At 39.4% G+C, this 27,677-nt stretch overlaps 2 protein-coding genes across 3 annotated transcripts; both read right to left on the reverse strand.

The window, feature by feature from the left end:
* Positions 1-4,609: 4,609 nt before the first annotated feature.
* lnpa (limb and neural patterns a) lies at positions 4,610-13,374 on the reverse strand. Of its 2 annotated transcripts, none has more exons than XM_077580780.1 (13): positions 13,254-13,374; positions 12,648-12,730; positions 12,227-12,268; positions 11,213-11,400; positions 11,074-11,132; positions 10,949-10,989; positions 10,248-10,331; positions 10,121-10,172; positions 9,824-10,045; positions 7,639-7,744; positions 6,232-6,302; positions 5,765-5,920; positions 4,610-5,402 (listed from the first exon to the last, which is right to left on the reverse strand). In XM_077580780.1, exons 1-13 carry the CDS (start codon positions 13,369-13,371, stop codon positions 5,263-5,265), a joined length of 1,362 nt encoding a protein of 453 aa, XP_077436906.1. In that variant the 5' UTR covers positions 13,372-13,374; the 3' UTR covers positions 4,610-5,262. The 2 variants fall into 2 exon arrangements, with proteins under 2 accessions (XP_077436906.1, XP_077436907.1); XM_077580781.1 differs by lacking the exon at positions 13,254-13,374 and adding an exon at positions 13,022-13,208.
* Positions 13,375-19,695: 6,321 nt separating this feature from the next.
* Positions 19,696-22,474, reverse strand: evx2 (even-skipped homeobox 2). The gene is made up of 3 exons (XM_077580393.1): positions 22,081-22,474; positions 21,635-21,873; positions 19,696-20,969 (listed from the first exon to the last, which is right to left on the reverse strand). Exons 1-3 carry the CDS (start codon positions 22,472-22,474, stop codon positions 20,355-20,357), a joined length of 1,248 nt encoding a protein of 415 aa, XP_077436519.1. The 3' UTR covers positions 19,696-20,354.
* Between the last annotated feature and the right edge of the window lie 5,203 nt (positions 22,475-27,677).

The following is a 27,677-nucleotide window of genomic DNA, read 5'->3' on the forward strand; positions in this document are numbered from 1 at the left end:
TTATTATTATTATATATAAACATATATATATATATATATTTATATATATATATATATATATATATATATATATATATATATATATATATATATATATATAAAAATATATATATATATATATATATATATGTTTATATATATATATATATATATATATATATATATATATATATATATATATATACAGAGAGAGAGAGTTTAGGACATCTTGTCTAGAGATAAGGGACTGTTTGGAGCCGCTCCGCCTCCGCTTTTCTCTCTTTATCTCTCTAATCTTGCCTGTATTAGATTTGATCATTTTTGTTTGAGGGAGCAAAATGCGCTTGTAATGGCTTCCTAATAGCAAATGCCGGTGATACAAATCCGGGGGAGGCTGTTGTGCAGCGCTTCCATGAGCACCGCTGATTTATCGAGGTCTTTATGACAGAAAGGAAAATGATGTGCTGCAGGTATAAATCAGGTGAGGAGTAGGAAATTGAACTTAGATATCATCTTGTCAGATGCTTAATGCTCTTCCTCCTGTCACATTCGATAGGACCAATTTGGAGAATCCTGCCGAGGTAAAAAGAAGACAATTAACAATGACAGAGTGGTAATAGATGGAGCCATAAAATGAACCTGCTGCCTACAGGATGTTTTGTATGATTTCCACATGAGCTACTTATGCAGCACCGGCTCACCTCTCCTCTTCCTTATCCTGCTTGTGTTTCTCTAACCCGTCATAGGAACATGGAACCATAATGGGTAACTTCAACTTCAGTTGAGATGGCCGCCACCTGCCTGACTATGATGTGATTTCTCCCAAGTGAATCAAGGAGACAGGTAAGATAATAATGACAAAAATTAAGTCAAATGACAGAAACATAGTTGACTTAGTAGCCACCAAGACTCGAAACAAGTGGTTTTGGTTTTGCGAGACAAAAAAAATGCATTTTGTGCTTCATCAAAACGCATCGAATAGCAAAAACGGAGAATCCACCACTGAGACGGTCCCCAAAAACTTTACTGATCTGGATGCACGCACATCGTAGTCGGAGGCAAGTTTGATGCTACTACCAGCTAGCTAGCAATGAGCTTCGGCTGGCTACTTAGTGTGGCTAAAATTGTGGAGTCACTCCTAAGTCAGTAACAATCGCCTCCGTGGCGAATCAGATCACACTTCTGACAGTTATCATTCTCATGAAGAGGTTAGGGTTAGGGTTTAAAAAAAAAAAAATCATTCTCATGAAGACATGACATGGAAAGTTGGAGTAGCCGTGCTAATTGCTAAACTAATCGAAGATTGAGAGGTGGAAATTGGAAATTCAGTGTTTATTCATTTTTAAAACCCACTATTAATTTCAACAATATGCAAAAAAATATGTTTTATCACATCAACGTACATTTAAAAAAAATATATATATATATATATATATATAAAATTGTAGATCTAATAATCTCTAATTATTTAGAATTCATACTGTGCCTTACAGTAGGATGACTGTTGTATGTTTTGCCGCCATCTTTCTGCTATGGATACCTAAAGGAGGAAAACTTCACTAACGTAATAATTGGTGGCAGGCTTGCAAAGTGTGGCCTCTCAGAGGCAACGTAGAGCATGTGCTTCAAAATGCGCTAAATTGTACACACTGTCCCTTTAAAAGTGAATAACGCCAAATGGGCCCTTGCATCCTTCTATTTTTCGGAGGGAAATTTTTGGACAACCCTTTTTGTAAAACGAAATGAATCCCAAAACAACGCCACGTTCGAAAGTCTGTAAAATGCAAACATGCTTGAACAGATGATTTCACGCTGCAATGCAGCGGGATTAGTTTGTAATACAAGAGCATCCTCACAGTTCAGTACATAATGACAATGCAGTGACATATTGTTTACGGTAATAATTGTCAAACAGAGACGTCATCGCTCTTTCGCCGTTATGACCTCGAGATAGGGTAGACGATGACAATGCTCTCTGATCCCTGAATGTCATTCTGCTATATAAACAGTGTTTTATCACGCATTTGTCATTTGACAGATCAAATGTTTACCCCCCCCCCCCGCCCCACCCCCACCAAATCCAATCTGCATAAAGAGCATTTAAATGGCTTGACTTTCTGGAGCTAATTTGTCGGAAGAGGCTGATGACCTTTTTTGCGCCGAGCTTTTTGTCAAGAGCGAGAGAGTGCGAGTCAGCACAATAATGGGCCCGGCTGCTCGGAACCATCACCCCCTTCAGTGCTCATCAAGGCCAGCTTTGGTGTACTCTAATGCGATTTTAATGCCGCTCTCAAGGAGATGCTGCTCTTATTACGGTGTAATGATGCTGTTGTCGAGAGCCCGTCGTTACGTGTAATCTCGCAAGCATGTTAACGGCCTCTGTGACGCTCATCTCGGCATTTAGCACACCGCCTCCATCATGACTTTTGTTGTTTGCTACTTAATGATTGGAAGAATCAAGGCAAATCTTTAAAAGCCTCCTTTGCCTGATATGGTCTTTTTTCGTATTCAGTACAGTAGATAGAGCATAACGATAAAGGTCTCTGTTGAGATGAGGGGGGAATTTTTGAAGTGCTCTCACTCGGGGGCAGCAAATGGAAAAGTGACAGGCCTGGCGCACTTGTCTATTTTACTTATTCGGGGCCTCTGTTTCATATTCCGCTTCGCACGGCGGGCTTATTTTCCTCCGGGGGTTCACGAGGGCGCGCTCTTTCATTTCTTCAGAAAATTGTTTCGCAGGATTTCAATCTTTGGCCGCAAGATATGACAGAACACAATATCAAGAACGCTTATGTTTCTTATCTGCCATTTTTTCTGGGTATAAATAAAAGATCAGTATAAATTTGAGTCAAGTGGCCTCCAATGCGTGCGTGAGAGATGGGAGTGAAATAGAACTGTGAACCTTGGGACAGCTCCACTGTGCCTTTTCATTGCTTGTACAAAATTACCTCGGCATTGGGGCTTTGTATTTCATCAGTCATTTGTTTCAAGTGAGAAACTGTTCGTGCTGTATGACAGAAACCCTGATTTAAAAAAGTTGCAAGTGAAGGTTTTTCTATTATCTTCCATTATTTGCAGATTCTTTCAACAAGTCGATGTCTAAAGTCCTCATGCCGACAGCATTATGACCATCTAAGATCTGTATCAAATATTCTGCCTTTACACAGATTCAGATTCGGCATACATGGTACCATGAGATACAAGTTTAATTTGTTCCTTGGCCATGCTCAAAACAGTGGGGCAAAAAATATTTGGCCAGTTTCCCATAGACTTCCTATTGGATTTTGGCCAAATACTTTTTTACCCCACTGTAAATCAAAGCACTTATATCTAAAATCATCCTTCCCCATTTAAATGAATGGAAATGCCATTAATCCGTTCAGAAAAAAATTGCAATTGCTTTTTAATGGGGAAAGATTCTTCCCGCACATATTGCCCATGCCAGAAACTGCGACTGAATGCAATTAAGGACAGGAATATAATAAATAAAATAACATATTTTGATATGGTCAGATAATACTCATTTTAAATAGTATTTTAACAGATGGGAAAATGCCCGTACATTTACATGAGAAGAAGGTAAGCTCTGAAATTTTGGAATTATTCACAATTGGAATTTGAGGTGTGTGGTCTTGTTTAGCAACGTCAGTCAACCAATTGGAATGAACATTATTAGATTTTTGTAATTTTTTTTTTTTGCAGCTCTTATTTGAAAATCATCTTTTGACAAAAAACAACAACACTGAGCCCGAAACAATTTATAATTTCATCACTGTCACAAAGCACTAAAGATGACACACATGCACATGTGCGGCCCGTGTTAGGCAAAACGAACTCCCAGCGGTGCGAAAAACATCCAAACATTGTCCTATTGATGCCCCCCCCGTTCGACTCTTGTCAGAGGTCAGCCCCAAACAGCATGCGGTGGAATCAGGCGTTACTGTGGATGTCACATTGATGCATTACAAGGCCCCGGAGGTCACGTCTCTGTAAACATACATTATCAAAACCCATAGAAGATGCAACGCGTTGACCTCCCCCGTAGTTTACAGTGCATGTTGAGGGGAAGCGGGTCAGGCGGTGGCGGCGGTGCAACTTTGTAGCTTGCAATGACTTTCTGCTTGCAAATGAAGAGGGTCAAGCAATCAAGACTGGTCGGGCTCCGTGTCAACCCCATTATGTTACGCTGTCTGAAATGATCAATGAGCGAAAATAAAATGATCACAAGGTAAAATTGGCCAGCTAATGAAAATGGACTGTTTAAACATTGGCGGTGAGGAGCCGAAACAGGGCAGCGATTTGTAAAGCCTGACACACATACGGAATACGCAAGAGTTGATGTAATCACGGCTATTTATATGCTCTACCTTTTTCGATTCCCCATTTAATGCTTTTTTTTAGAACATGGAGTCAATTACCGTCTCGCTAGCGAGTAGCGTCACTCACACTGTGGCTGTTCGGAATGATTCATCAACAAACTGGTGGACTTTCCACAATGAATAATAACAAATGAATTATATGAAAAGTGTTTTAAGAAACAAAGCACTGCATTTCCATACTGTGATGAGATGCTCTACAAGTGATGTGTGTCGCAATATTCAGAATTATTTTCAAGAAAAATTTTCATACATATTCTCAAAACTTTATTTTAATATTATTTACACTTAGACACATTCACGGCAAACACATTCATTCACTTGAGTGAATACAGTTAAAGGGATTGTCAAAATGTAAATAGGCTGCATCAAAAATGCTCAAGAGGAAGCCATTTAAAATGTATAAGGCACATCCAGCAGGTGCACGGTACCAACGTGACTCTCCCTTCCCCGTTTGTAGAAATAAATACATATTGCAAGTGTTTTCTATTGTATGTACCGTCACATGTAAACATGTTGCATGCACCACTTTGCTACATAGTACCCTCAAGTCAACAATTGGTTAAGGCAGCAGTAAATGGACCTTATAAATAAAAACGTGTTTCATTAACAGTTTCCTATTAAGACATGAAGTCAACTACAGATGTAAACAAGTACAATGCAGCTTTGACCAAACTCGAGAGTATCAGACAGGGCTCTGTTTTTACCAAAGCAGGTTGGTGAGGAGCTTCTTACCTACCCCGCATTCTCGTGCCAAACAATTCATCACTACTATAAAAATGCTTGCCAAAGCAAAGGGCTGAGTACACTGAAAAGCACAGTACGACATGGTGGTTACTTGCGCTGCTCCAAAAGTACGGCCAATCTCATTTCATTAAAGTTCCAGATGATGTGAAATGTGCTTGCTTTACTCCACCTCCATGGCAGACAAATCTTGCTCGCCGTCAGATTTCTCAGAGGGCTCGTCTTGTGACTCGGGAGTGCTTTGGTGGTCAGGCTCAGGACTGGACCCTGGGGGAGTTGGTGGGGTTGCATGTTGCGTGTCCTCTAGTAGCAAAACATTAGGGTGCACGGGGGGGGGGGGAATTTATGTTTTAATATTTATACAGATCTATTGTATGAATTTTTCAGCACATCTATAACTTAGATTTTGGCTAGTTATTTTTGTTAGATTTGTTTGGCTTAATGGACTTGTTCTCCCACACCACAACTCTTCAGCTGTCGTGTTGATTAAGGCCATACAAAAACAACAAAAAAAAGAAACTTAAAAAAAAAAAACTATTGAATCTGATTAATCGATTCTAAAAAATATTCGACTAACTACATTGTGATGTCAATTTGAATTCGATTAATTGTTCAGCCCAACCAAACACTTTGGTCTACGTATTCTATATGTATTCTGTCCTCACCTTTAACAGGTGGTGGGGAGTCTCGGTCGGCGCTGGCCGATGATGAGGGTGCCTCAGAAGCCATCTTGAGCTCACCGGTGACCTCGGGGAGTCTGGGTGCTTGAGGTCTAGTCTTTCTGGCAGGGTTGAGGAAATAACAATATGCGCATCGGAAGGCTGAAACACAAATAAAACCAACGCGTGAATGTCATCTCACAACAAACAGACATACATGAATATGAGCCAATTTAGTTTTTTTTTTTTTTTGTTTTTTTTTTTAAAGGCCTGAGATGCATAAACACACAAGATTGATGCGCAGCATTCGTTTGCATATTCAATCTTGGTGTGAATTTGCTCACAGGGGTCGGCGGTGGTGGAGGCGTTTAAAAGCCACATGATATACTGTGCTGCCAAAATGCTAGAGGGCAAATGGAGGCGCAGCGTTTGAGGGAGACTGACGAAGAGCTGAGTGCTTCTCCAAGTCTTACCGACGTATTCAAATTCTTCTTTTAACGCCATGCCATTGTGGGACATACACTGCTGGCATATGAGAGCAAATCTGAGGGAGAGATGGAAAAAAAAAAAAAAAAAACTGTGAATGGCATGGCATATACATTAATCACTTGCTACTAGGAACATGATGCATTAACATCCATTTGTAAAGAGCAAACAACCATGAGGCAAAATTACACTACTCCACAGAATGCATGTGTCCCAACTGTTAAACGTTTACTTTTTGCACAACTTGCTCTTCTTTAAGAATGGAATGATTCATTTCCTCCTTTTAGAACTTCTCTCATCATGCTCGTCACATTTTAATATCATGGGATCATAATCTAACAACTGATCAACAGTCATTTGCCAAAGAGGTTGGGCTGGTCTTAGAATATCATAGTGTGAAGAGAGACACAGAAAGCTATAAAAGCAGACATCCTTGGAAATATAAAAAATAAAAAATACAAATAACTAGCGTGAATTTTACTGTATTTGAACAGTTGCAAATGTGCAGTTAAAAGTTTGGAGATAGTCAAATGATGTTTACCTTTTGTGAGCGGTGTATATAAAACATACTGCAGCAGAAAATCGGAAAATTCTCATTAAAAAAAAAAAAAATAGTAAGAAAAAAGTTACAATCTTCTGATAGTAGCTTCAAGCCAGATAAAGCATGGTTAGCAAACATAAGGCCCGTGGCCAGGAACTGGCCCACCAGGGGGTCCAATCTGGCCCGTGAGGACAAAACGCAAATTGCAGTTTTCACTAAAATTAACTGTTATTGCTAATTTTGTCCACTGGAGGGCAGGATTCGATGCAAAAATGTTGCGCTCATTTTTGTTGAGAAATTTTACATTACTTTGCAATAAGATGATAATAAATGGGAATAGTTTCAGAATGTACTTGTAGTTATGTGCACCAAAAAGAGGCAATAGTTTTAGCCCTTATTTATAGATTAACATACAGACATACTGGCCCTCTTGGGATCAAATTTGGGTGAAAGTAGCCCCTGAATTCAAATGAGTTTGACACCGCTGAGAAAAAAAACACTGCGTTGCTAAGCTCAAAACCTTGGATTTGTTTTTGTTCAAACTGCATGTAAATAAATGGCCTCCCTGATTAGATTTCCACTGAAGGAATTTGTTGGAATATAAGATTGACAACATGGACGTGCAGGTCATAAATTAGCTGGAACTGTGTGTTAGGTTAGTTGGAGAGGTTAGCTAGTTTTAGAATATACGGGTAGTGATTTTTTTTTTTTTTTTTTTTTTTTTAAATCACAACAATTTTACAATTTACACAAATAAAATAAATAAAAACGAATCAGCCACCTGGGAAAGGCTTACCTATTTATGTGGCTAGAAAGAGTGTCCAGTATATTATATTATGTTTATGGTATTTACCTGTTTTGCGGGCCATCTCCAACAAGGTACTCGATAACTCTGTCCATAGTCCCCCTGTTCCTCGGAAGTACTGGTCTGGCCAGGGGCGGGCCTGGGGGGTGCATCCCTTTCCAAACAAAACATTTATGCTGTTGTGAATATCAAACATCATGAGCAGGCCACTTAGGAAACAATAAGAAACTGAGCTACATTTAAAAAATAATAATAATAATAATCCTTGCCATTAATGACTCTTATCTCACTTGCAAAGCACGTCCAGATCCCCCGCGGTGTCGGAGAGTAGTAATTAATATAATCTAACATCAAGAGCAATCATAGGAAGATGACTGGTCATTTCAGTGAGACTTGGCACCGTCTCAGTACCCTGCTGGTTATTAATTCGTCGACATATGGAAACTCTGCGGCGACTCTGTGTATCAAATTGCTTTTCACTTTCAATTTTCTGCAGGAGCAGGTGATATCAAGTCGTGTAAACCATTTGTGAGGTGCTGCCAATGCCAAAGGCAATTTTGCCAAGAAGACATTTACTGAGATTCCACCGCCATTGCCCAGAGAACAAACGGCGCTCCGGCTAATTAATCATAGTTAATGTAATCCTGCTTCGTGCATTGCTCACAGTTGGCATTCCACATGGCAATTACGGCTCGCGGCTTCCTCTAGGAGCACATTTCCTTTACTGTTTGCACCCATTTGCTTCTTCTATTGAGTGTTCATAGTCCAGAAATAATTTATATTGAATAGTTTAGTGCCTCTATATGGATACACAGATGTCTCCCACACAGGACAACTGTTCTATGGAAAGTTTTTCTATTTAATCTTTAAAAGAGCCAGCACTTTCTACACACTTAAACACTTTTTTTTTAAATCTCAATTCATGCTCTTGTGTGAGAAAGCATTAACTCTTTGACTGCCAAAAACGTTAAATAACGTTTAGTAAAATCCTATGGAGGAGTGCCAAAGACGTTAAAAGACGTTTGTTTCAAAACAGAGGTGAAACTAACCATTTTCTATTGTGGATTACTGAAAAACGGAATAAGGTAGAAAGAAACTTTTTTTTTCTGATGAAAGATGAGAGTCCAATCTTTTTTTGGTAGTATGTGTGTTTCCATAGTCCAAACACATAATTTTCTATGGCCCTTGAAAGATCAGTCAAAATGCTTCAAATCGGCTGGCACCCACGGCATCCCTTTTCTGAAAACGTCTGGCAGTCAAAGAGTTAACCTTTCAGTAAATAATTTTAAAGTGGAAGTCAACCCCCCCCCCCCCCCCCCCAATTTTTTGGGGGACAACAATATGTTCTATGTAGCCCCACTGGTCTAAATGTAGTGGAACCTCAGAGTTAGAACGTCTCAGAACTCGTACAATTCGGACTTCAAGGACTACAACATGCCCAATGTAAAATACACAAACTCAGCATTAACATAGCATTTATCATTATCATCCACTGATGCCATCACACCACAACAGGTAAGGTATTTTTCATTGTTTAAATACTGTACAGGGTGTAAATGTAAAAAACAAATAGAAATTAAAATAGGAATTTTCTGTTTTTGGAACGGATTAATTGCATTTACATTATTTCCTATGGGAAAAAATGTTTTGGAGGTTGAACAAATTCGGACAAACTCCGAGGTACCACTGTAAAGTATTCTGGTTAATATTTTTGCGTTAGTGGAATATGAGTTAAGCACCAAAATCCAACCGTTTTTATCCATCTCAGAAGGCGGCCATTTTGCCACTTGCTGTCGACTGAAGATGACATCGATGTTGCTCAGGGCTCAGGTAACAACCAATCACAGCTCAGCTTCAGAAAACAGGTGATCCGTGATTGGTCGTGACAGCAAGTGGCAAAATGGCCACCCAGAGATGGATAAAAATGGTTGGATTTTGCTTCATAACTCTTATTCTGCAAATGTAATACTAATATATTAATATTAATAATTTGTGTAATATGTTTTGACTAGTGAGGTCACAAATAACATAGTATTGTAAATAAATGTTTACGGTTGACTTCCACTGACGTCTTTAAGTAACTAATACAGTTTCATCTACTTTGTACATTGTTTGGATTAACGAAACCATACTGTAGAGAGCCTGAGCAACTGGGGAGAGAGAACCAAGAAGAGTAAATCACGCCTTAATCGGCCACATTATGATGTGGTCCCCCTGTGTGCAAGTAACTCACCAAATCCTGGAGCAGGTGTTCCAGGGGTCACAGGCTTCCTCATCAAGCTCTCCTGAGCAGCCACAGCCGACAGGCCCCTCTCTGGGGGTCCTCCCGGAGCGGAGTGGGAAGCTCGTCCGGGGTAGGTGGGCCCGCCGGAGAGAGGAGGGCGGCCCACTACGTCACTCGCATGATTCGCCGCCGCCACTGGGGTTTTCGGGATGACATTGCGCTGGCGAAGCTCTAACGAAAAGGAGAAGCTCCAGGTGAGGTGTGGTAAAATTGGAAAGTACAGCACGGAGAAGTGAGCTGGACTACCTTGGCCTGGTTTTGGCGTCACCTGGGGTCCGAGTGGAGTTGATTCAAGTTCCTTTGTAACAGATTAAAGAAAAAAATGTTAGCAGGGCGCACTTTCTACTTTCCTAAAAACAAAAATATTGCTCACCATTCCCCGCTTGGAATCAGGATCAAATCTTTCCAGAATCATTTTTGCATTTTTATATGTCTCTGTTTCCATAACTTCTTCAAGCTGTAATGAGAGTTGCATAGTGAAAAATACTGTGTACCAATGTAATGATCTTCTAATATCTAATTATTTAGCTGTAGTAAACTACACCTACCGTGACATTAGAAGTGACAGAAAGTACATATCTTAATTTACAGTAAATAGCAAACATTTCTACATGTTTACATGTAATATGAAGAATAATTACATTCACTACTTCGATAATGGAGATGGTGAAAATCCATCAGCCCTAATTATTGAAAGTTATTAGACCCGACAGAGGATGACAAGTCATTTCTCAGATTTATTTCGTTGCGGCGCTACATGCTATTAATTAATGTGACATTAGCGGAGTAGTTTACTGGGTTAAGTCTTCACACCCATCCGATGCCATCTGCACAGAACCTTGATTAACAAATACAAAGTACTGATAGGATCGATAAGAGAAATAATGATGGGTTCCGACATGCAAAGTTGTTCACGTCATTCAAGAGCACTGAATTTTAAAACTTCATGTATTTGACAAGGCAAAAAGAACATTTTGCTGATTGTATAAATATGTTTGCAGTACTTCCACCACCTTTGTTTTTTATTTTAAGAAAGTTAGCACAATAATCAACCATGTACAATTTATAACTTACAATTTTCTTCTTGTCTACTTTAAGAGTCTCCAGCTTTTCATCTAAAAAAAAAAAGGGGGGGGGGGCATCAATGTCAGTCAAATTTCAATTAATATTGCATTTATCTATCAATGAAAGTCTCATACTATTCTTTTCAGTTCTTCGTGAAAATATTACTATCAGGAGTTTTCGAAGCAACCACACTCTAAAAAGAGAAAGAACGAATAGGAATGTGTTAATTGGTTAGGTCATGGAGATGCCTCATGTAGAACTTACTGTACTTACAATAAAGGAAATATGACAAAGGGTAGAGCGAGAATAAAGCGCCCCATGAGCCGTTCTGGCAGGTACCAGCAATACACCACTGCGCAGGTGATCAGGTAGAGAAGAACCGAGTACAAAAGTAGTCGGCCCACCCAAATCTTCAGCTGCCTTTGATATTTTTCACCATGTTCCTCATAAAGCTGAATGTCCTGAAAGAATACAATGCTGACAATAAATCAAAATTCACAGCAAGAGTTCTTTCATGACAGCGTGAATATTGTTTACCAAGGTGGAATTCTCATTTATCTTTATTTAGTGAACGGCAGAAATGAACGCGTCAATCGCATTAGTTTCACTGCCAAAGCCAAGCTAGCTTTTTGACATTGTGTTATTAGATAACTACTGGAGCCACTGCAGTCTTTTATAGACGTGCGCAGTATTGCTTGGTACACCTCTTCAAAGTATTGGTTACCCAATCCACAAATAGCTAATGAGGTCAATGTGGCCCACTCTCCACTCTAACATGCGCGTCTGCCACTCCACAACCAGTGCATTCCATCCTCACAATCCGGTGTAGTAACAGGATGACGTTGTGTAACAATGGACAAAAAAAACAAAAACTAAATAATCTTTAGCAGTAGGAGATGGGATGTTTTTTCTAAGGGGCTGTTTTGCTGCTACTTGACCTGAGCAGTGTCAAGTGCTCCAAGGAGAGCGGGCTGAAAATAGCCTGCAAGCTTAACTGTAGTGGCGCACTAAAGCCCTGCCAGGCCTCAAATGAGGAAGTGTTTTAGGTACACAAGGATTCACTTTGACTACGTCTATTACAAATTTGAGCTTTGTTTTGACAACACCTTAAGCTTTGCAATTGTCATGAAAACTGTCACACCTGATGGACTGCCTCATCGTGCATGGGTCCCACAGAGCCAATTAGACAATACACTAAATCTTAAAGTATTTTATCTATCAGCGTGTAGAAAATAAATAATGCAGACCATACAATTAAGAAGCAAAGCGTTCCTTTTTTAAGCATACCTTATCAATTCCCTCTAAAATCTCCACAGTGGAAGGTTTGGCCTGCAAGAAAGAAGGAAAAAAAAAAGAATAAACAGCGAGTAACATTAAACTTCCTGTTGCTACATGTGATTTACACATGCCTGTGTCAAAGCCAGAAAACTACCCTTGCACACTCATTAAAGTCATTTGAGAGCTTATATAAGTTTTAATTTGTTCAGTGCTATAATAGTGCAATGTATGCATCACAGGATGGCATGTTTCTAATATCTGGCCTAACTCATGTAACTACAGAATGAACTTTTATTTTTTTGTTAGGTCAAGTTGAGCTTTACTGCTTTTGCAAAAGCACAACTGTTGCTACTGCGCAGGTGCATCAAATGGTGTGACCAGTGACTGTATGTATATGTATAACTTAAAACAATCCGTTTAAAATACACACCCTCCACCGAGAGATGACAGCCCCCATAGCGGTGAAAGGAGATTGTAGCCTCCTCGTCAATGTTTTCACTTGACGTCTTCCACCTGTAGACAAAAAGCGTCAATGTTTTTCACTCAAGTTGTCAAACCGCAAGATATGGGTACACTTAAGGCAAGCCTGTCACTCCAACTGACTAGTTTCTAACTTCTTGACGCCTGTAAAATAGTCTAGTGCTATAGATACACCGTGTATTAGCGGAAAAAAAAGTACAGGGACTTTTAAACTTTTCAACGAGAGCCACCGGCTAGCCGATTGCTAGCTACGACACGACTAGCATAGCTTAGAAGTGGACACCGTGAGGCGTTTTGCTTCATTTAGACACGACATAAACTCACAATGTTACTACCATGGTTGTAAACCGCAAATGAGGCGTCAGCAATTCTTTAAAATAACTTTCATCCACTTTTTTCAACAAGTGTTAGCCGTACGAGCTAACTTTGGCTAGCAAGCGAGCCAACGCTAACATAACGTGTTGCATTCACGTTACGCCTTGAAAACTATTTAACCGGACGCATTGGAATGGAAGTTGAATATGTAGCGGCCAGATTGAGTAATAATGATACATACCTTGGGTGGATCCGACTGGTTTGAACTGCCTGCGGCTTGTACTTGTCTGCTGCTCTCCTGGTTTAGATGGTGTCAAAGCTGAGGGGGCGTGTCCCATTGCGACACCCAAGAAGAACATGGCCATGGCGATTATTTCAAAGTCACGAGCCAGCGAGGTCTTCTTTGATGGACTAAACGCAAGCACTGACTTAATACAGTCTCATTTGTATTCCATGAACTTGAGTTACTTTATTCCAAACAGTCTAATCTCTTCATTTTGTAGCATTTCTCTTGGTTGTTACTTGTTACATACATATGGATGTTGGATTTTTATTTTTTTGTCCACTTTGGTTTCTTTGTGAGTTGCCATGTCAATGTAATCCGTCAAGGACCTTCAGAATCAGCTGTGCTGGCCGATATAAATTAAAATGTATTAGCAAAGGGATTGTTTCTTTAACCAAGCCAATTTCAAATACGTCTTTAATGAGGCCAGAGCAAAACTGTAGAAAACAAGAAGTCTTTGGATTCTCATTTTTGCTTAGGAACATTCCTTTCCTATCTGAGCGAGATTACCCAGAAGTAATTGGAGGGAACGGTCGTTAAAATTGTAAAAATGTTTATGAAAGCTGCCTTGATACAACCTTTAGACTCTTATGGCTATGACAAAGGTTAGCCCTGGCCAACTCAATTTTATTTCAGCATTTTTCCGTCCTCTGATTGGCTGGTCAGAGCAAGCCAAGTTTACCGGTACCTGTCAAAACACATCTGCAGTGATCTGTTCTGCACACTTTAATACATTTCGAAATCTGCATCAAGATTTTTTTTATTGGATTGTTTTATATGTATGGCCTATATGTTTACATTAATATGTAAATTATTATATTGGGCCCGATTATTACTATAGGCACAGCACTTAAATTCAACTTTAAAAAATATATATTTTTAACAAATTCCATGCAATAGTTTAGTTTGTGCAAAGTAGTGTGTGACACTGTGATAAATACGGTGTTTGAAGTCTCGATTATTCTTTATTTGAGTGTGCCATGTATTTGATCTGTCAGTGTGCATTGAGAATATACCACATCTGTTACATGTGATGAGACACTCCGTAACTTTTTTTTTTCCCCAAAGAAGATGTTGTGGTAGTGCCACAAGAAATTGCCTGCTCGAAGAAGTTTTTGCAAATCCCCAAGCATACACCTACATAATATATATAAAGAAAAAAAATCCTGTAAACCTAAAGCAGAGACCTCATTTTAGGAATATTAATTTGTTGCACCTCCATTACCATATGCAGAGCAAAGAACCTCTGGAAGAATTAATCGTTAACCTAATAAAAGCAATTTCCAAAGATAATTGAGAACACGTTTCAATACATATGCATGGGGGGAAAAAAATCCTGTATACAACACGCTCGCAGCCTCCAGTAATTGATTGAGGGGATGACCCGTTATATTAAATGTTATTTAAGAACCATCAAAACGCAGAAAATTGCAATTTGCCCAGCTTGTATCAGAATTAAAAGCCCATTCATCATGATTATGACTTGATAAGCTAATTTAACCATTTCGCTCTGTCTTAATGAGCTATAGTTGAATTAATGCCATGTAATATATGAAGGTAACGTTTGAACAGAGGCAATGATTTGAGACAAACAGAGCAGAAACTACTTTGGGAGCGTAATGGCGGCATAAATCTCATTAAGCTCTCGTCTTCCTAAAACGTTTGGGGAACATTTTAAAGCATTAAATGGGATCTTATAGGTGTTGGAAGCTACCTGATGGTCTGAGGCTCAGTGTAACAGCTGCGGTGTGAGATGCAAATGCTCCAAATGGGAGAAAAATACGATAGGCTTTCATTGGCTTTGGCTGTAATAAGAAGAAACAATACAACAAAATCGGTCCTCATTCACTATCTGTATTTATTAACTCATTTGTTTTTAAGTCCCATTTACACCATTTTGAAAGAATAATCCAAACCAATGTATGTTTTCTTAACAGCAAAAGACCTGCTTATTGCCTTTTGTGCAACTTTCACACTTACTGACTTTATGGTCTGTCTTCGATAGTCTTGTGTCCTTCACGGGAGAATAGGACATTTTACCTTGCTGGATAAAACCAGTCGGAGGAAGCTTAAAATTTACAAGGAAGTGGATCTACTAATACAGGTACAAACAATTCTGCACTTTCATTTTTTTTGCAGGTTAAAATACCTGCTGAATCTTAAGACAAAATAGAGTGAATAAAAATACTACCTCCTGACGATTGCTATTCCTTAGCCCGTCTTTGATGTTTTGCATTTTGTGTTAGCATTAAGCTTATGGCTTAAGTTAATAGTTTTGTAAACTTCAATTGAGGCGGCATTAAACAGCTTGAAGTCTCTTTTTTGATAATTGACGACTATCTGCCAAACTGTTGCTTGTTTTGAAATGGTTTTAGCTGAATCTATTGCCACTGTTTATTTAGCATTCTTATATAAATAATTTTGCTCACAAGTCAAGGCAAAAAAAAAAAAGTCAGACGAACCACAGCTCATATCTTGAAATATTTATAATAGGTTATTATAGTTAACAGAAACTAACCAAATAATTACAACTAAAAATGAAAAAAAAATTGTTAATGTAATGAGACAAAAATGACAATTATTTGAAAGAAAGAAAGACATGATCTGAAGCGGCACTGCCCGTTCTGCCTTTAATACAGCTGCTCCACTTTGTGGCTGGACTTCCACAGGTGTAAAATGTTTTGGTGATCCGGGTCATGGCACCAGTTGAAAAAGTTCTGGTAAACTTCTACTGGTCCTTATATCTTTAACGCTCGCAATATTATACTAACAATAACTACTGGAAGACTATGTTCACGGTTGAACTATTTAAAGGATGCCAGAAAGATCGACACATGGCCGTGGAGCCCTTTTCTGACAGATGCGGAAGAAGGTCTAATCTGTCCAATTACTGTCTTGATCACCCCCGCACTATAGTCCATGTGACAATGAATGACCCGATGGTTTTAACTGGCTTCAAGATATGTGTGCAAGGATGCAGAATGGATGACCTTGCTCAAGTTACCTATGGACTTAGCAGGACTAACAGATGTCAACTTCCATTCCGGGAAAAAGGAACAAAAAACATATTTGTGAGTTCAGCCACAATAACAGCGAGCTGCCACTTGCTCATGTACTGTAATAGCTTCTGCTCGCCACCGTTTTTGGTTCCACCTTCAACGCGTTTTGGCCTTGCGTGCTCCCTGTAGTTTACCCTCCGCTCCATACACCCCCCCAACCCCCCTTTTTCTCTTTTTTGTCCTCCCGCAGCAGCTGTCACCCCGCATTACTCGCAGTCAGCTAAATGAAACATTATTCTAAACATATGCATCGTAATCAGTCCGGTCACACTTACAAGAACACGCGTTAATAAGGCAATCAATCACAGTGGAACAAGCGAGTTGTGCAGTAACAGCTCATAAACAGTGTGTAATGAAGAATTGGAGGTGAGCGTGACACGGCGCTGATCAGATAATCAATGTCAAAGACACGATGAATGTCAGTAAACGCACTTTTCATGCGCTTTCTATAAAACCCTTCAATTTACAACAAGCCGTTCAATTACCCTGCAAATACAGGCAATTAAGTGGCGCTCTGATTGGACAGTAGGGGCCGCGTCATCGATCCTTGCGTTTCTATCTCGGCTGCGGTGTGGACATTTAATTTGTTTTTTCTATTAGCGCCCAAATAAAGCAGAATATAGCAGAATATTAAACAAGCCAGAGATTTATCCCCGTGTCAAAAAAACATTCAGTGAAGGTGACAGGCACTCGACGACAACGACTCTTCTCGCTGGATGCAAAACTAATGGCGTTATTGTGGCCAGCGTTGCCCCCCACCCGCCTATACCCCCCACCCCCCAATTTTCCTTTCACGCCCACCATCTATCTCAATACGAGGCTTGCTTTTAAAGCGCCAGGAAACACGGCGATACATCACGCCCATGTTCGCGGCCCCCTAATCCCGCTTCTTTAATGGGCACGTTCAAAAAAGCAACTTATCTTCAAGTCCCCGGGGGCCATTCTGGCGCACGTGGCGCGTATATTTGAACCCAGCGCAATTAACGACAGGATCAGCCAGTATCATTTAGAGGTAATGTACAAATAATGGTAAATGATAGGGCTGGAGTGACCCTTCATCGAAGGAACCCCCCCGCCCCCCGTCCCAACATTTGCATGCATTTTTAATTAACAGCGCGATGGAACTGTGTCGCCATGCAAACAAATCGAGAGTAAATAAAAAAGATGGAATGTGTGAAGATTTTCTATTTATTTTTTTCCCCCCCAAGAACAAACACGATCAATAAATAACAAGATTTACATTTCATATTGCACATTTCCCCCCAAAGTTAAAATATTTAAATCCATCGATATTTTAAATACAGCGATAGTTATAGAGACCATAGAAGGTCAAAAGGTCAATATTATTTTCATTCATGTCAGTGCTCGTTTAAAAAAAAAAAAAATCCTTGAGTGGACAGGAAAAAAAAAAATCTGCAGATTTTAGGGGGCGATTGGTGCGGTTGGCTCATCATATCCAGTTTTCAACAACAACATTCAGAAAGTCACACAAAATTAAACAAACAAAAACGACATCCACATTTATGAAGCATTTCCCCCCCCCACCCCCAATAAAATAGTTCACAATTTACAATTCACATGTTGTAAAATTAACATATCGATGATGTCCCATATAGGAACGAATAAAATAGCACAGCAGACAATTTTGTCAGAATGTGTCTTTATATGTGATCTGAGGATTTCTCGGCCTCGACTATCAGTTGTTTTTATCGAGATAGCCAAAAAATAAAAAAAAAATAAAAATCGTGGGCTTCCTCTTCGTTGTATTTTTGGCCATGATATTTGCAAGCCTTCACCAGTGACTCATTAAGCATATATACAGACTTTCCTTTGTCTTCGCCTTGCCTCTTTTGTATGTCTAATGACTTCCCTGCGCGGGTTGTTAGGACTTGACAGCGGGTCTCAAAACGAGCAAGTTGCCTCGCAGCCGCCCATTCAAAGGCAGCTTCATCTCGGGTGCATGATTGGCAATTTTTGTCATCATGCTCGCATTATTAAGAGAGGAATTGACAAGGAAGAGGCGATGCAAAATGATGCGCGCCTGCAGGCTGATTAGGGGGGGGGGGGGGGTCCCCGCAGAGCAGAGGTGCTGCTGCAAACATGCTGCAGGCTGCCAAACTGCTCCGGTGCTGGCTTTTGTGCATGGCGAGAAAGAATGGGCTGCAGAAGCAGGCAACAAGCGCTGCATGTGGTTTAAAAAAATAATAATAATTGAACGGGAGCGAGTAACGGTTTTTGACAGTTGAGGAAATGCTGAATTATATTAAAGAAGAGCAAAACAGAAATTCGTCAGCGATTATTAGGCTCCAATTGGTGAGATGAAAAATTGAAATTGGCGACAATGATTGAATCTTAGAAATAAAAAAGGTCAACAATGATGATTTTTTTTGTGTGTGTTGCTTTAAAACCCGTGAGCAGTATTTTATTTTGAAATGGCTTGGTCAGAACCAACAAAAAGCCAAAAAATGGTCACAATAACGCCTTGGGGTTAACCCTAAATATATTTAATTTACAACTAAAGTTGACCTTAAGATGTGCTGGTAATTCACAGTTGGTACCATTTAAAGAATTATAGAAAAAAGGATGACAAAAAAATGATTGTGGCTTAAAGACACAATTTGCATGTTTTTTTTAAGCATTTTAATTTATAATATATTGGCCTTAAAATGCAAGGTGTCTTACAGTTGGTGACATTTTGAGAATTATTTTCAGACAAAAGAATGTCAACAGTGATAATAGCTTAAATACAATTGTGTCTTCTTCTTTTTTTTATCTGAAAAGGTACAAAACTGGACCTTACATTTTGGTGGGTATATATAATCAAATTTTACAAATTGGCAGGTTGAGGCTTAAAGATTGAATTTGTTTTTGTGCTTTTTTGTCGTTTAACATTTAAAACACCTCTCTATTATGCAAAGTGACAAGATTTTGATAATTGCAGGGACGTAAATAAATAAATCAAAAAAAATAATAATTATTGAGACTTAATAACAGTAAAATAAAACATTGTGTAGTGACTCTCACAACTGTTGACATTTTGTCACCTGCAAAAAAATAAATAAAAATAAAAAAGCACAGAAGGTCAACAATGGCTGAAACAATCTGATTTTTTAAGGTTTAACTAAAAAAATATGATATATATTTGTTGACCGAATTATTGAGATACAGACACAATCAGTGTGTGTGTATGTTAGTGTGTGCGTGTTCGTGGGAGGGAGAGAGAGAAGGGAGAGAGAGAAAGAGGGAAGGGAGAGAGGGAAAGGAGAGAGGGAGAGAGAGAGAGAATGTGTGTGTGTGTTTTTTTAGGTTTGAACCTAGTTTCTTTAAATGGTAGTTGGCTGCTATTGGTTCAACAGAAAGTGCCTTTTAACGACTTGCAGCTTCAATCAATCACTTTCAAAACGATGAAATGATTTATTTATTTTTAAAAAGAGCCTGCATTTTGTTTATGTGGAGAAGAAAGCTGGCAAAAAAATGCAAAAGTCATCATCACTGTCCATCTGTGTGAGGGTTAATTTTAAAATATCGGATATTTTGACAATTGTTCAGAATATGTGTTTTTTTTTTAAGGTTTGCATATTAAAATGAATGGTAATTGACATTGGTCATTAGATAAATGCTTTTTAACGACTTCCGGGATAAATCTATAAGATGCCTATTGGAGTGTGTTTTTGTTTGTTTTTTTAAAGAATTGTTGAGATGCTCTATTTATATATTAACAGTGTGACATGCTGTGTTTTTTGCTTCAAATGTTAAAATTATAGGCCTACAACATGGCACTTCATTTGCCTTTGCATGATGGAGAGGTTTTGGAAATGTGTATTTTACAAAAGTGACTACTGGAATTGGCTGACATTTGTCTTTTAGTGTTTTAACGAGCTCCACTTTCAATAAATAGCTTCAAATAAACATTTTTTAAATAACAAAAACAAATAAATTATTATTCTTTTTAAAAAGGGGAGCGAAAAAATGCGCACAATTGCCGGCTGTTTGTTTACAGTTATCTGTTGAGTGTCGCCTCCTCTCGTTGGTCCGGCGAGGGCACGGAGGTCTTGCTCAGCACAGCCGCGGAGTAGGGCAAAAATCCACTTTCGGACCTCTGTCCCGAGGCCGTGCAGGTGAAGTCGGCGCCGGCGGCCCTGGCGCCCAGCGCGCCGGCCGCCTGGCTGCTGTGGCAGCTGAGACACGAGCAGGGCGCGCCGGCCGTCGGAGCGCCGACCGCGGCCGCCGCAGCCGCCGCAGCCGCAGCAGCGGACGCCGCCGCGGAGCTGTTGAGCCCCGCCGGCGACTGGTATAGTCCCGGGTGGCGGAAGCTGCACAGGAGCTCCGGCCGGGAGTAGGGGTGAGAGAGGGCGCGGAAGGTGTCGAGAGGTCGGATGGAGGTGGCGAAGGGCGAGGAGGCGGCGCTCGAGGCGGCTGCGGCGGCCGCGGCCGCCGTCACGCCGACGTGCGGGTAGTAGTGCAGGGGCATGTGGGAGTGGAACGGGTACGGGAGGCTCCCCGTGGCCGCCGCGTGGGTCATCATGTAGGTGTAGAAGCTGGGGTCCGCCGGGTGGGGCCACGACATGGCCAAGCGCTGACGCTTGTCCTTCATGCGCCTGTTTTGGAACCACACCTGCGAACAAGGAACATCAAATTAGGTAATTAACTTGTCGTTTTTTTTTTTTTTTAAATAAAACTTATTCAAGTAAAATCATAGCTACATTATTCGTTGACAAAAATTTTTTTTTAATATGATTTGACTGTTTTTGCAAAAAAAAAAATAATAATAAAGAAATAACACACTTACAACCAAAACATTGTGGGTTTTTTTAAATTCGTGATGAATTGATTGTATGCAGAAATCCTGCAAAATATTTTAAAAAACAACAACAATTCGCCTATACCAGGAACCGCACGTGCAAGTAGAACCAACCAAAACATTTACCTTTCATTTTATTTTTACATTCCTAATGAAATTACTATTTATGAGGGGGATATCACAGGTACACAAAAAATATTTCTTTTTTTACTTTATATTTAAATTCATGATGAATTGACTCGTCGTGAAAAAACTGCAACCTTAAGGTAGAAGCAAAATTATTATTATTATTTTTACTATTTGTGAAATCATCTACAATTTACTATATGCACTAATACTCAAAATGGAAGAACAGAATAAGTCAGAATGGAGTTATTTAAGGATTTAAGAACATGCACAAAAATTCGTTAAATAAAGGACAAATTAATGTAAGAACATACTAATTGCAGCAATTTCTGCTCCACGTGATTTTCTTTTACCTTGATGGTAGTTTCAGGCAGATTGAGGGCAGCGGCCAGTTCGCATCTCCTCGGCCTGGAGACGTAATTTTCCCGGTAAAACTCTTTCTCCAGCCGGCCAATTTGCTCCCTGGTGAAGGCTGTGCGGTACCTCCTCACTTGATCGGCGTTGGAGTTGTTGTTGGACAAGCCCGTGGAGTTTCCGTTCATACCGGACAGGGAACTCGAACTTGTGTTGGACGAGCCAGAATCTGAATAACCTGGAAATATATATATTTCACATTAAAAAAAAAATTACATTGTTGATTTGGATTTTCGCAATAAGGCTGCACAATATCTAAAAAATATATATATTTTTCCATTAGATCATTAAAATGTCATCTTTAGGTGCACATTAATTCGCAATATTGATATCGAAATATTCAATATCGCATACCGCAAGTTTCCCCCCAAAATAATAATAATACCTTTGTTGTTCTCCTTGTGCTGACTTGGTGAGCGATGCGTGGGGCAGCCCACTTCCACGTCACTGTTGATGTCCGATTCCTGGGACACTTCGGAGTAAATGCTCATTTTCTTACGGCTCTCCGACGACGAAATGTCCGCCGGAGGGCTGTGCTCGCTGCCCTGGTGTGACCCGAAGAGGCTGTCGATCTCGAACTTGCCTTTACTCGGCATGTCGGCGAGGCTCCCGTGCAGGGAAGCGGACGTTATTCTCGGGCTGAGGCGACCCCCGTGCTGGGAGTTCTCCAGGGCCTCCAGCACGGAATTGCCGGCCGAATCCGCGAGCCTCTTGGCGGCCACCGGACTGTGCAGCCCTCTCTCCATCAGTATCATCTCCTTTCTTATCCTCTCCATCATCAAGGCGTGCGGGGATGAAGGGGAGGAGGAGGAGGAGGAGGAGGAGGAGGAAGAGGAGGAAGAAGAAAAGTGGTCCTGCTTGGGGCTGGATGCGGGAGCTGAATCCGCATGCAAGTGTCTCTGCGATGTCTCTAAAGCTTTTTATAAGCAACACGCAATAAATGGAAGAAATGGAGGAGAGCGCGCTCAAAATGTGCCTGGCATCCTCCCCTGCACGCCGGCAATATGTCATTCATCCAAAATGGGGAGGGGAAAAAAAAAAAAGCTCTCTGCTGGCTGACGCGGCTCCAATGATCATTTATTGTAACAGGTTTATAAGCAAATAAATAGACGAGGGCTGTCAGTTGATGATGGAGGCGGCCTTCGGTCAGACGAATAATATCCAAGAGGAGAGCAGGAGAGGAGTGAGTGAGGAGCGAGGAGCTCTTTGGTTTTTTGGCCTCCCGGCAGGCTCACATTGACAGTCTGATTAATAAAATGAGCGCTGCAACATTTCCCTCTTCATTTAGGAATATTATTATGCTTTGATTCTCTATTGTTTCCCTCCCCTCGCAGCTCGGTCGGCCCTCCCCTCCTCTTGCGAGCCTTTATTGCCCCCCACCCCCCCCCCCCCCCCGTCCTCTTAGTTTATTTAGCTTCATTTTGGGGCCGTGCCAGATTTTGCAGCTGAATTTCAATGCTAATTTCGTTTCTGTTCGCTGTTTTCCCCTTTCTTTCTTTTTTCTTCTTTTTTTTGAAGTTCTTATGTCGACAACGTGAGGTGGTTATTGCACATTTTTACAAAAAAAAAAATGCAAAAATATTCCAATCCTCAATGCACTTTACATCTTTAGATAAATTGTTATTAAATATTTAAAATGTCCCTATATTATCCTGCGTTCGCATTTCCCATTGCCTTATAAGAGAGTATCAAATGCATGCATTCTAACTGCCTTGTAAAGAACTCTTGTTTCTCCGAAAGACTGTAAAGGCATCATTACAGGATCCCGTCCGCGTCCTCTGGCGCCCCCTGCAGGTTACTACACACCTTGCAGGCATTTGATATTAGTATATAATTGAGGGCCCTGGCATAAGAGCTTAATTTTTCCGCGGAAGTCAAAATATTCTATAATCATCTTTCCATATTGAAATGAATGGAAATGCCATGGTTCGTTCCAGCCACCCAAAAAAAACTAAAACAAAAAAAAACAAAGTTGTAATGTGTTGTTCAATAAGAACAGTAGCACTCTGTAGTAATTTACTTATTGAAACATTGAATAATAACATCATTATTTTTTGTGTCATATTTTCATCCTTTAAATCAGAAATGGGCTTCTTAAACATCGAAGAGGTCAACTGTTTTTCATCCGCACTTTCCAACCAGATTTATGACAAAATGCCATTTTGAAGGACAAAATATGTGCAAATGTCTTTTATTGAACAAATGTGCAGAAGATTATCTTGATATATTTTAATGCTCAAATGCATATTGACTCTTCAATTGCAATGGCTTTGAAGAGAATAAAAAAAGTCCCCCCCATATGCAAATAGTTCTCTTCCATTCAAATTCCCATTCAAAAATGAAATAAAACTGCTGAACAGTATTCCAGTAACCGTACACATTTTTAACATGATTAATCATTGACTGTTACTATGTTTTTGGAGGGCAAAAATTTAGTAAGTGTTTATGCACGTCAAACGAACTGTCAACGGTTCAAGTGAGAAAACAAAACTGTTGCACTGAAAAAAACTCAGAAATTCTAAGTACATTTCACAAGGAATTTAACTAAAATGTCTGATGTGAACAAACTTTACCAGCTTTTTATCCCCATTTTTTTCAGTTTGTTTGCATACTTTTGAAATGAGTATTTTATGACTGATAGATTTGCGTTTAAATTCGGCAAATTCATAATTTGCTATTTATTTTAACTGAGACACTTTAAAAAAAATGTATTATTTTTTTTCCACCAGGATCCACGCTCCCATCTTGGGTCTTGGGGTTGGGGGTGCTTAGTAAGCAATGTCTGCCATCTAGTGGTGTTAACTGTTGCTATAACCAAGCACATCTGAGATAAACTGATACAAAGTGGAAAAGTGTGCTGTGGTCCGATGAGTCCACCATCTGGATCGTTATCAGTGCTAAATTCAGTTCAGTTCTTCCACCGTCTATGGATGCAATGGCTTGTCACTGGAGTGACAACATGAAAACAACAAGTATATTATTTTACTTGCTTGAGAACGTACAATATTAATGAAATTACATTTGTGTACAGTATATTTTACCATATGCATATTCGACTGTATATGTTTTTTTTTTTATATAGGTATGAAGAATAGAAAAATCGTTATTAATTTCATGCGATTTTCAGGACAAATGCTAGATTGGGATTTATAGGTCTTCCTTTAAAATGATCTTTCATTGTTTTTTGGGAAAATTTTATATAGCGAAAGTGGTATCGGTACTTGGTATTGGTATTGCTGACTGTGTAATATTTGAATTCCAAAACAGTTTCATGGTCCCAAATGCTGCTGGTGCCTTCCTAATTCCTGCCTAGATTTGAACCATCAACCTCAGAACTGTGAGGCAGACCTTCAAACTAATAGTCCACCGTGCAACACTTAATTATGTTTCAATGTAAATTAATTGCCTGCAAAAAAAACGTCACCATTATTCCATTGTGCATTTATATTGACTGCAGCGAGCAGAAGCGGCAGGCCAAGCAAACGAGAACATCTATGGACTCATCCCCATCTAGCGGCCATCACAAGAACTGCAAGCTCTCATAGTTTCATCATCCTCACTCACGTGGCCCTTGTTGGAATGTGGAGCAACTTAATCTGGTGTCTGCAATTCACATTGCCAAATGTTTTCACTTAAGACTTTCAGATGATTCAGTGTCATTTAAGTACTAAAAAACTGTGGTAGCCTATTGAATTGACATTTAAAAAGTTTTATTTCGTTTTTTACTTTTAATATTGTACTTAACAAGTACAATTCAAAGTGTGTACTTAAATTATTATTATTTTTTTATTACTTTTACTTAAGTAAGATTTTTACCAGTCTGAACAGCATGCGTAAGGCTGGCTATCCAGCTGAGGGAGGGGGGGGGGGGGGTTGTGTGGTTATCCATTGGATTCCAAGCCCATCTGAGATGAACTGACACAAAGTGGAAAGTGTGCTATGGTCTGACAAGCCACATTCCACATTCTTTTTGGAAATTATGGGTGCGTGTCCTTCGAGCCAAATATGGAAAAAAAACATCCCGATTGTAAGTTGCGCAAAGTTCAAAAGCTATGCAGGCATCTGTGATGGTAGGAGCTTGTGTTGCTGTGATGAAAAACAATTCTAAAATCACACTTAGTACGTTTTGTATTTTTAAGCCACCGAGGTGACGTTTTTAATATTACACTACGGTATTTATTACTGCTTTCTGCCAACCTGGCATGTGTTCCCGTTTGCTTGCGTTAGCTCGCCATCTAGCGTACATTTGTTGCAATTACAGCCACAATCCATATAACGTTCAACGAAGCAGCGTGGCTTCAACAAATGGTCCCAAACTACAATTAATAATCCCAAATTGAACACTGTTCTGATAGATAGATAGATAGATAGATAGATAGATAGATAGATAGATAGATAGATAGATAGATAGATAGATAGATAGATAGATAGATAGATAGATAGATAGATAGATAGATAGATAGATAGATAGATAGATAGATAGATAGATGTCACTATACGTCATAGCCATTATTCAACTTTCTTCTGGATCGATTATTAAAAGTGTGAATTAGTAGCACCGTTTATGGAATAGAGTACAGGGGATACTAAAGTGTTATTAATATGCACAGTACGTGTACTGTGCGGAATACAAATGAATGGCGGCGAGAGAATTGCCGGCTGCCTGTTGGTTGTTAATAAAGTGCTGACAGGTCAGTTTTTGGAGCCAGTTAGTGATTGTGTTAGCTGGAACACAAGGAAGTCTTCTTCTTCTTCGTTCTTTCCGTGCAGTTGCACAATACGTATAGTATCTATGCACTACTGCATTTCCTCGTCTCATATACATAAACTCTTGATACGCAACAGTGCAAAGGGAGCATGCGCAACAAAAACAAAACAAAAAACGGATGAACTGCTTTATGATAGCGTGCTGCTTTAAAAAAAAAAATTCTACAAAATGTATAAAATCTATTCATTTTAAAACTGTATTTTTCCCATCCGTTTTACTTCAATTTATCTGAATCCCTGATTTAAAAAAAAAAAAAACTAAAACTTCCTGTACTTGTTACTGCATATGCACGCATTAATTGGTCATACACCCTAAAACAAAATTACCGAGTTTTTAATTGGGTCACTTTGACCCAACTTTCTGGGTTGTTTTGTACTATAAGCTACCCATTTTTTTCTACAAAGAAACACGAAAAATTGAGTTGTCTTAAACACACCAAATACCCACATAAAAAAAAAACTTAAACTCACCAAAAACGAAAAAAAAAACAACAACAATGCATTTTTTTTTCGATTTCAAACCAAAATTGAGTTATTTTTGACCCAGCAGTTACAAGAGTGTATACATTCGATATAAGACACTGTCATAAGGTGTTGTGTTGTACTTCGAGATTTGATAGAAAAATGCTGTAAAAATGTGTTTCGTTTTTGGCGACGCATACGGGTACGACTTAGCACACGTTATTTAGCTTATAGTGGTTCAACCAAATGCCAACCAAATGGTTCAAGCATTAATCCTGATAAAGGCCTATAATGAACTCAGTGCTATATGGAACTTTTATAAGAACGATTAAAGAAAGAACACCAGTGGCGTTGAATTGTGCAATACAGAACCAATTTTCTTTATTTTCTCCCCCCCTATAGGCTACCTAGCTAACTGTGCTTTTTTTTTTTTTAAACAATTAATGAATTTTTTCGACCCGAAAAAATGGAAATAAAATAAATTACATTTTGATTTGTTTCTACTGTTTCTTTAACCGCATTTCTTATTAAGCGGAGCAGGCGGGGGGAAAAAAAGCAAATATTGCGCAATTGTATTTACTACTAGGTGCTTGTAAATATTATTTTAGGAAATGCATCTCAAAATTGCTACAATTAATCTCAGCCCTTCCTTCTGCAACAAAATAAATAAATATGCCCCATCAAATCATTAGCTTATAGCGTAATTGGCTAAATCATTTTTGACTGTCACAATATTATGCTCAGTAAAAAAAA

This window comes from Vanacampus margaritifer, chromosome 11 (genome assembly GCF_051991255.1).
Source record: "Vanacampus margaritifer isolate UIUO_Vmar chromosome 11, RoL_Vmar_1.0, whole genome shotgun sequence".
Lineage (NCBI taxonomy): Eukaryota > Metazoa > Chordata > Actinopteri > Syngnathiformes > Syngnathidae > Vanacampus > Vanacampus margaritifer.

Excerpts from the sequence above, each read along its gene's own strand:
- lnpa (XM_077580780.1), bottom strand. The coding sequence starts at position 13,371 with ATGTTCTTCTTGGGTGTCGCAATGGGACACGCCCCCTCAGCTTTGACA. Across the intron at positions 11,133-11,212 it reads TTTGTCATATTTCCTTTATT|AGTGTGGTTGCTTCGAAAAC; the intron begins GTAAGTACAGTA and ends TTCTCTTTTTAG. Across the intron at positions 10,046-10,120 it reads GACGCCAAAACCAGGCCAAG|AGCTTCGCCAGCGCAATGTC; the intron begins GTAGTCCAGCTC and ends CCTTTTCGTTAG.
- evx2 (XM_077580393.1), bottom strand. The coding sequence starts at position 22,474 with ATGATGGAGAGGATAAGAAAGGAGATGATACTGATGGAGAGAGGGCTG. Across the intron at positions 21,874-22,080 it reads GCACAAGGAGAACAACAAAG|GTTATTCAGATTCTGGCTCG; the intron begins GTATTATTATTA and ends ATATATTTCCAG. Across the intron at positions 20,970-21,634 it reads TGCCTGAAACTACCATCAAG|GTGTGGTTCCAAAACAGGCG; the intron begins GTAAAAGAAAAT and ends CCTTGTTCGCAG.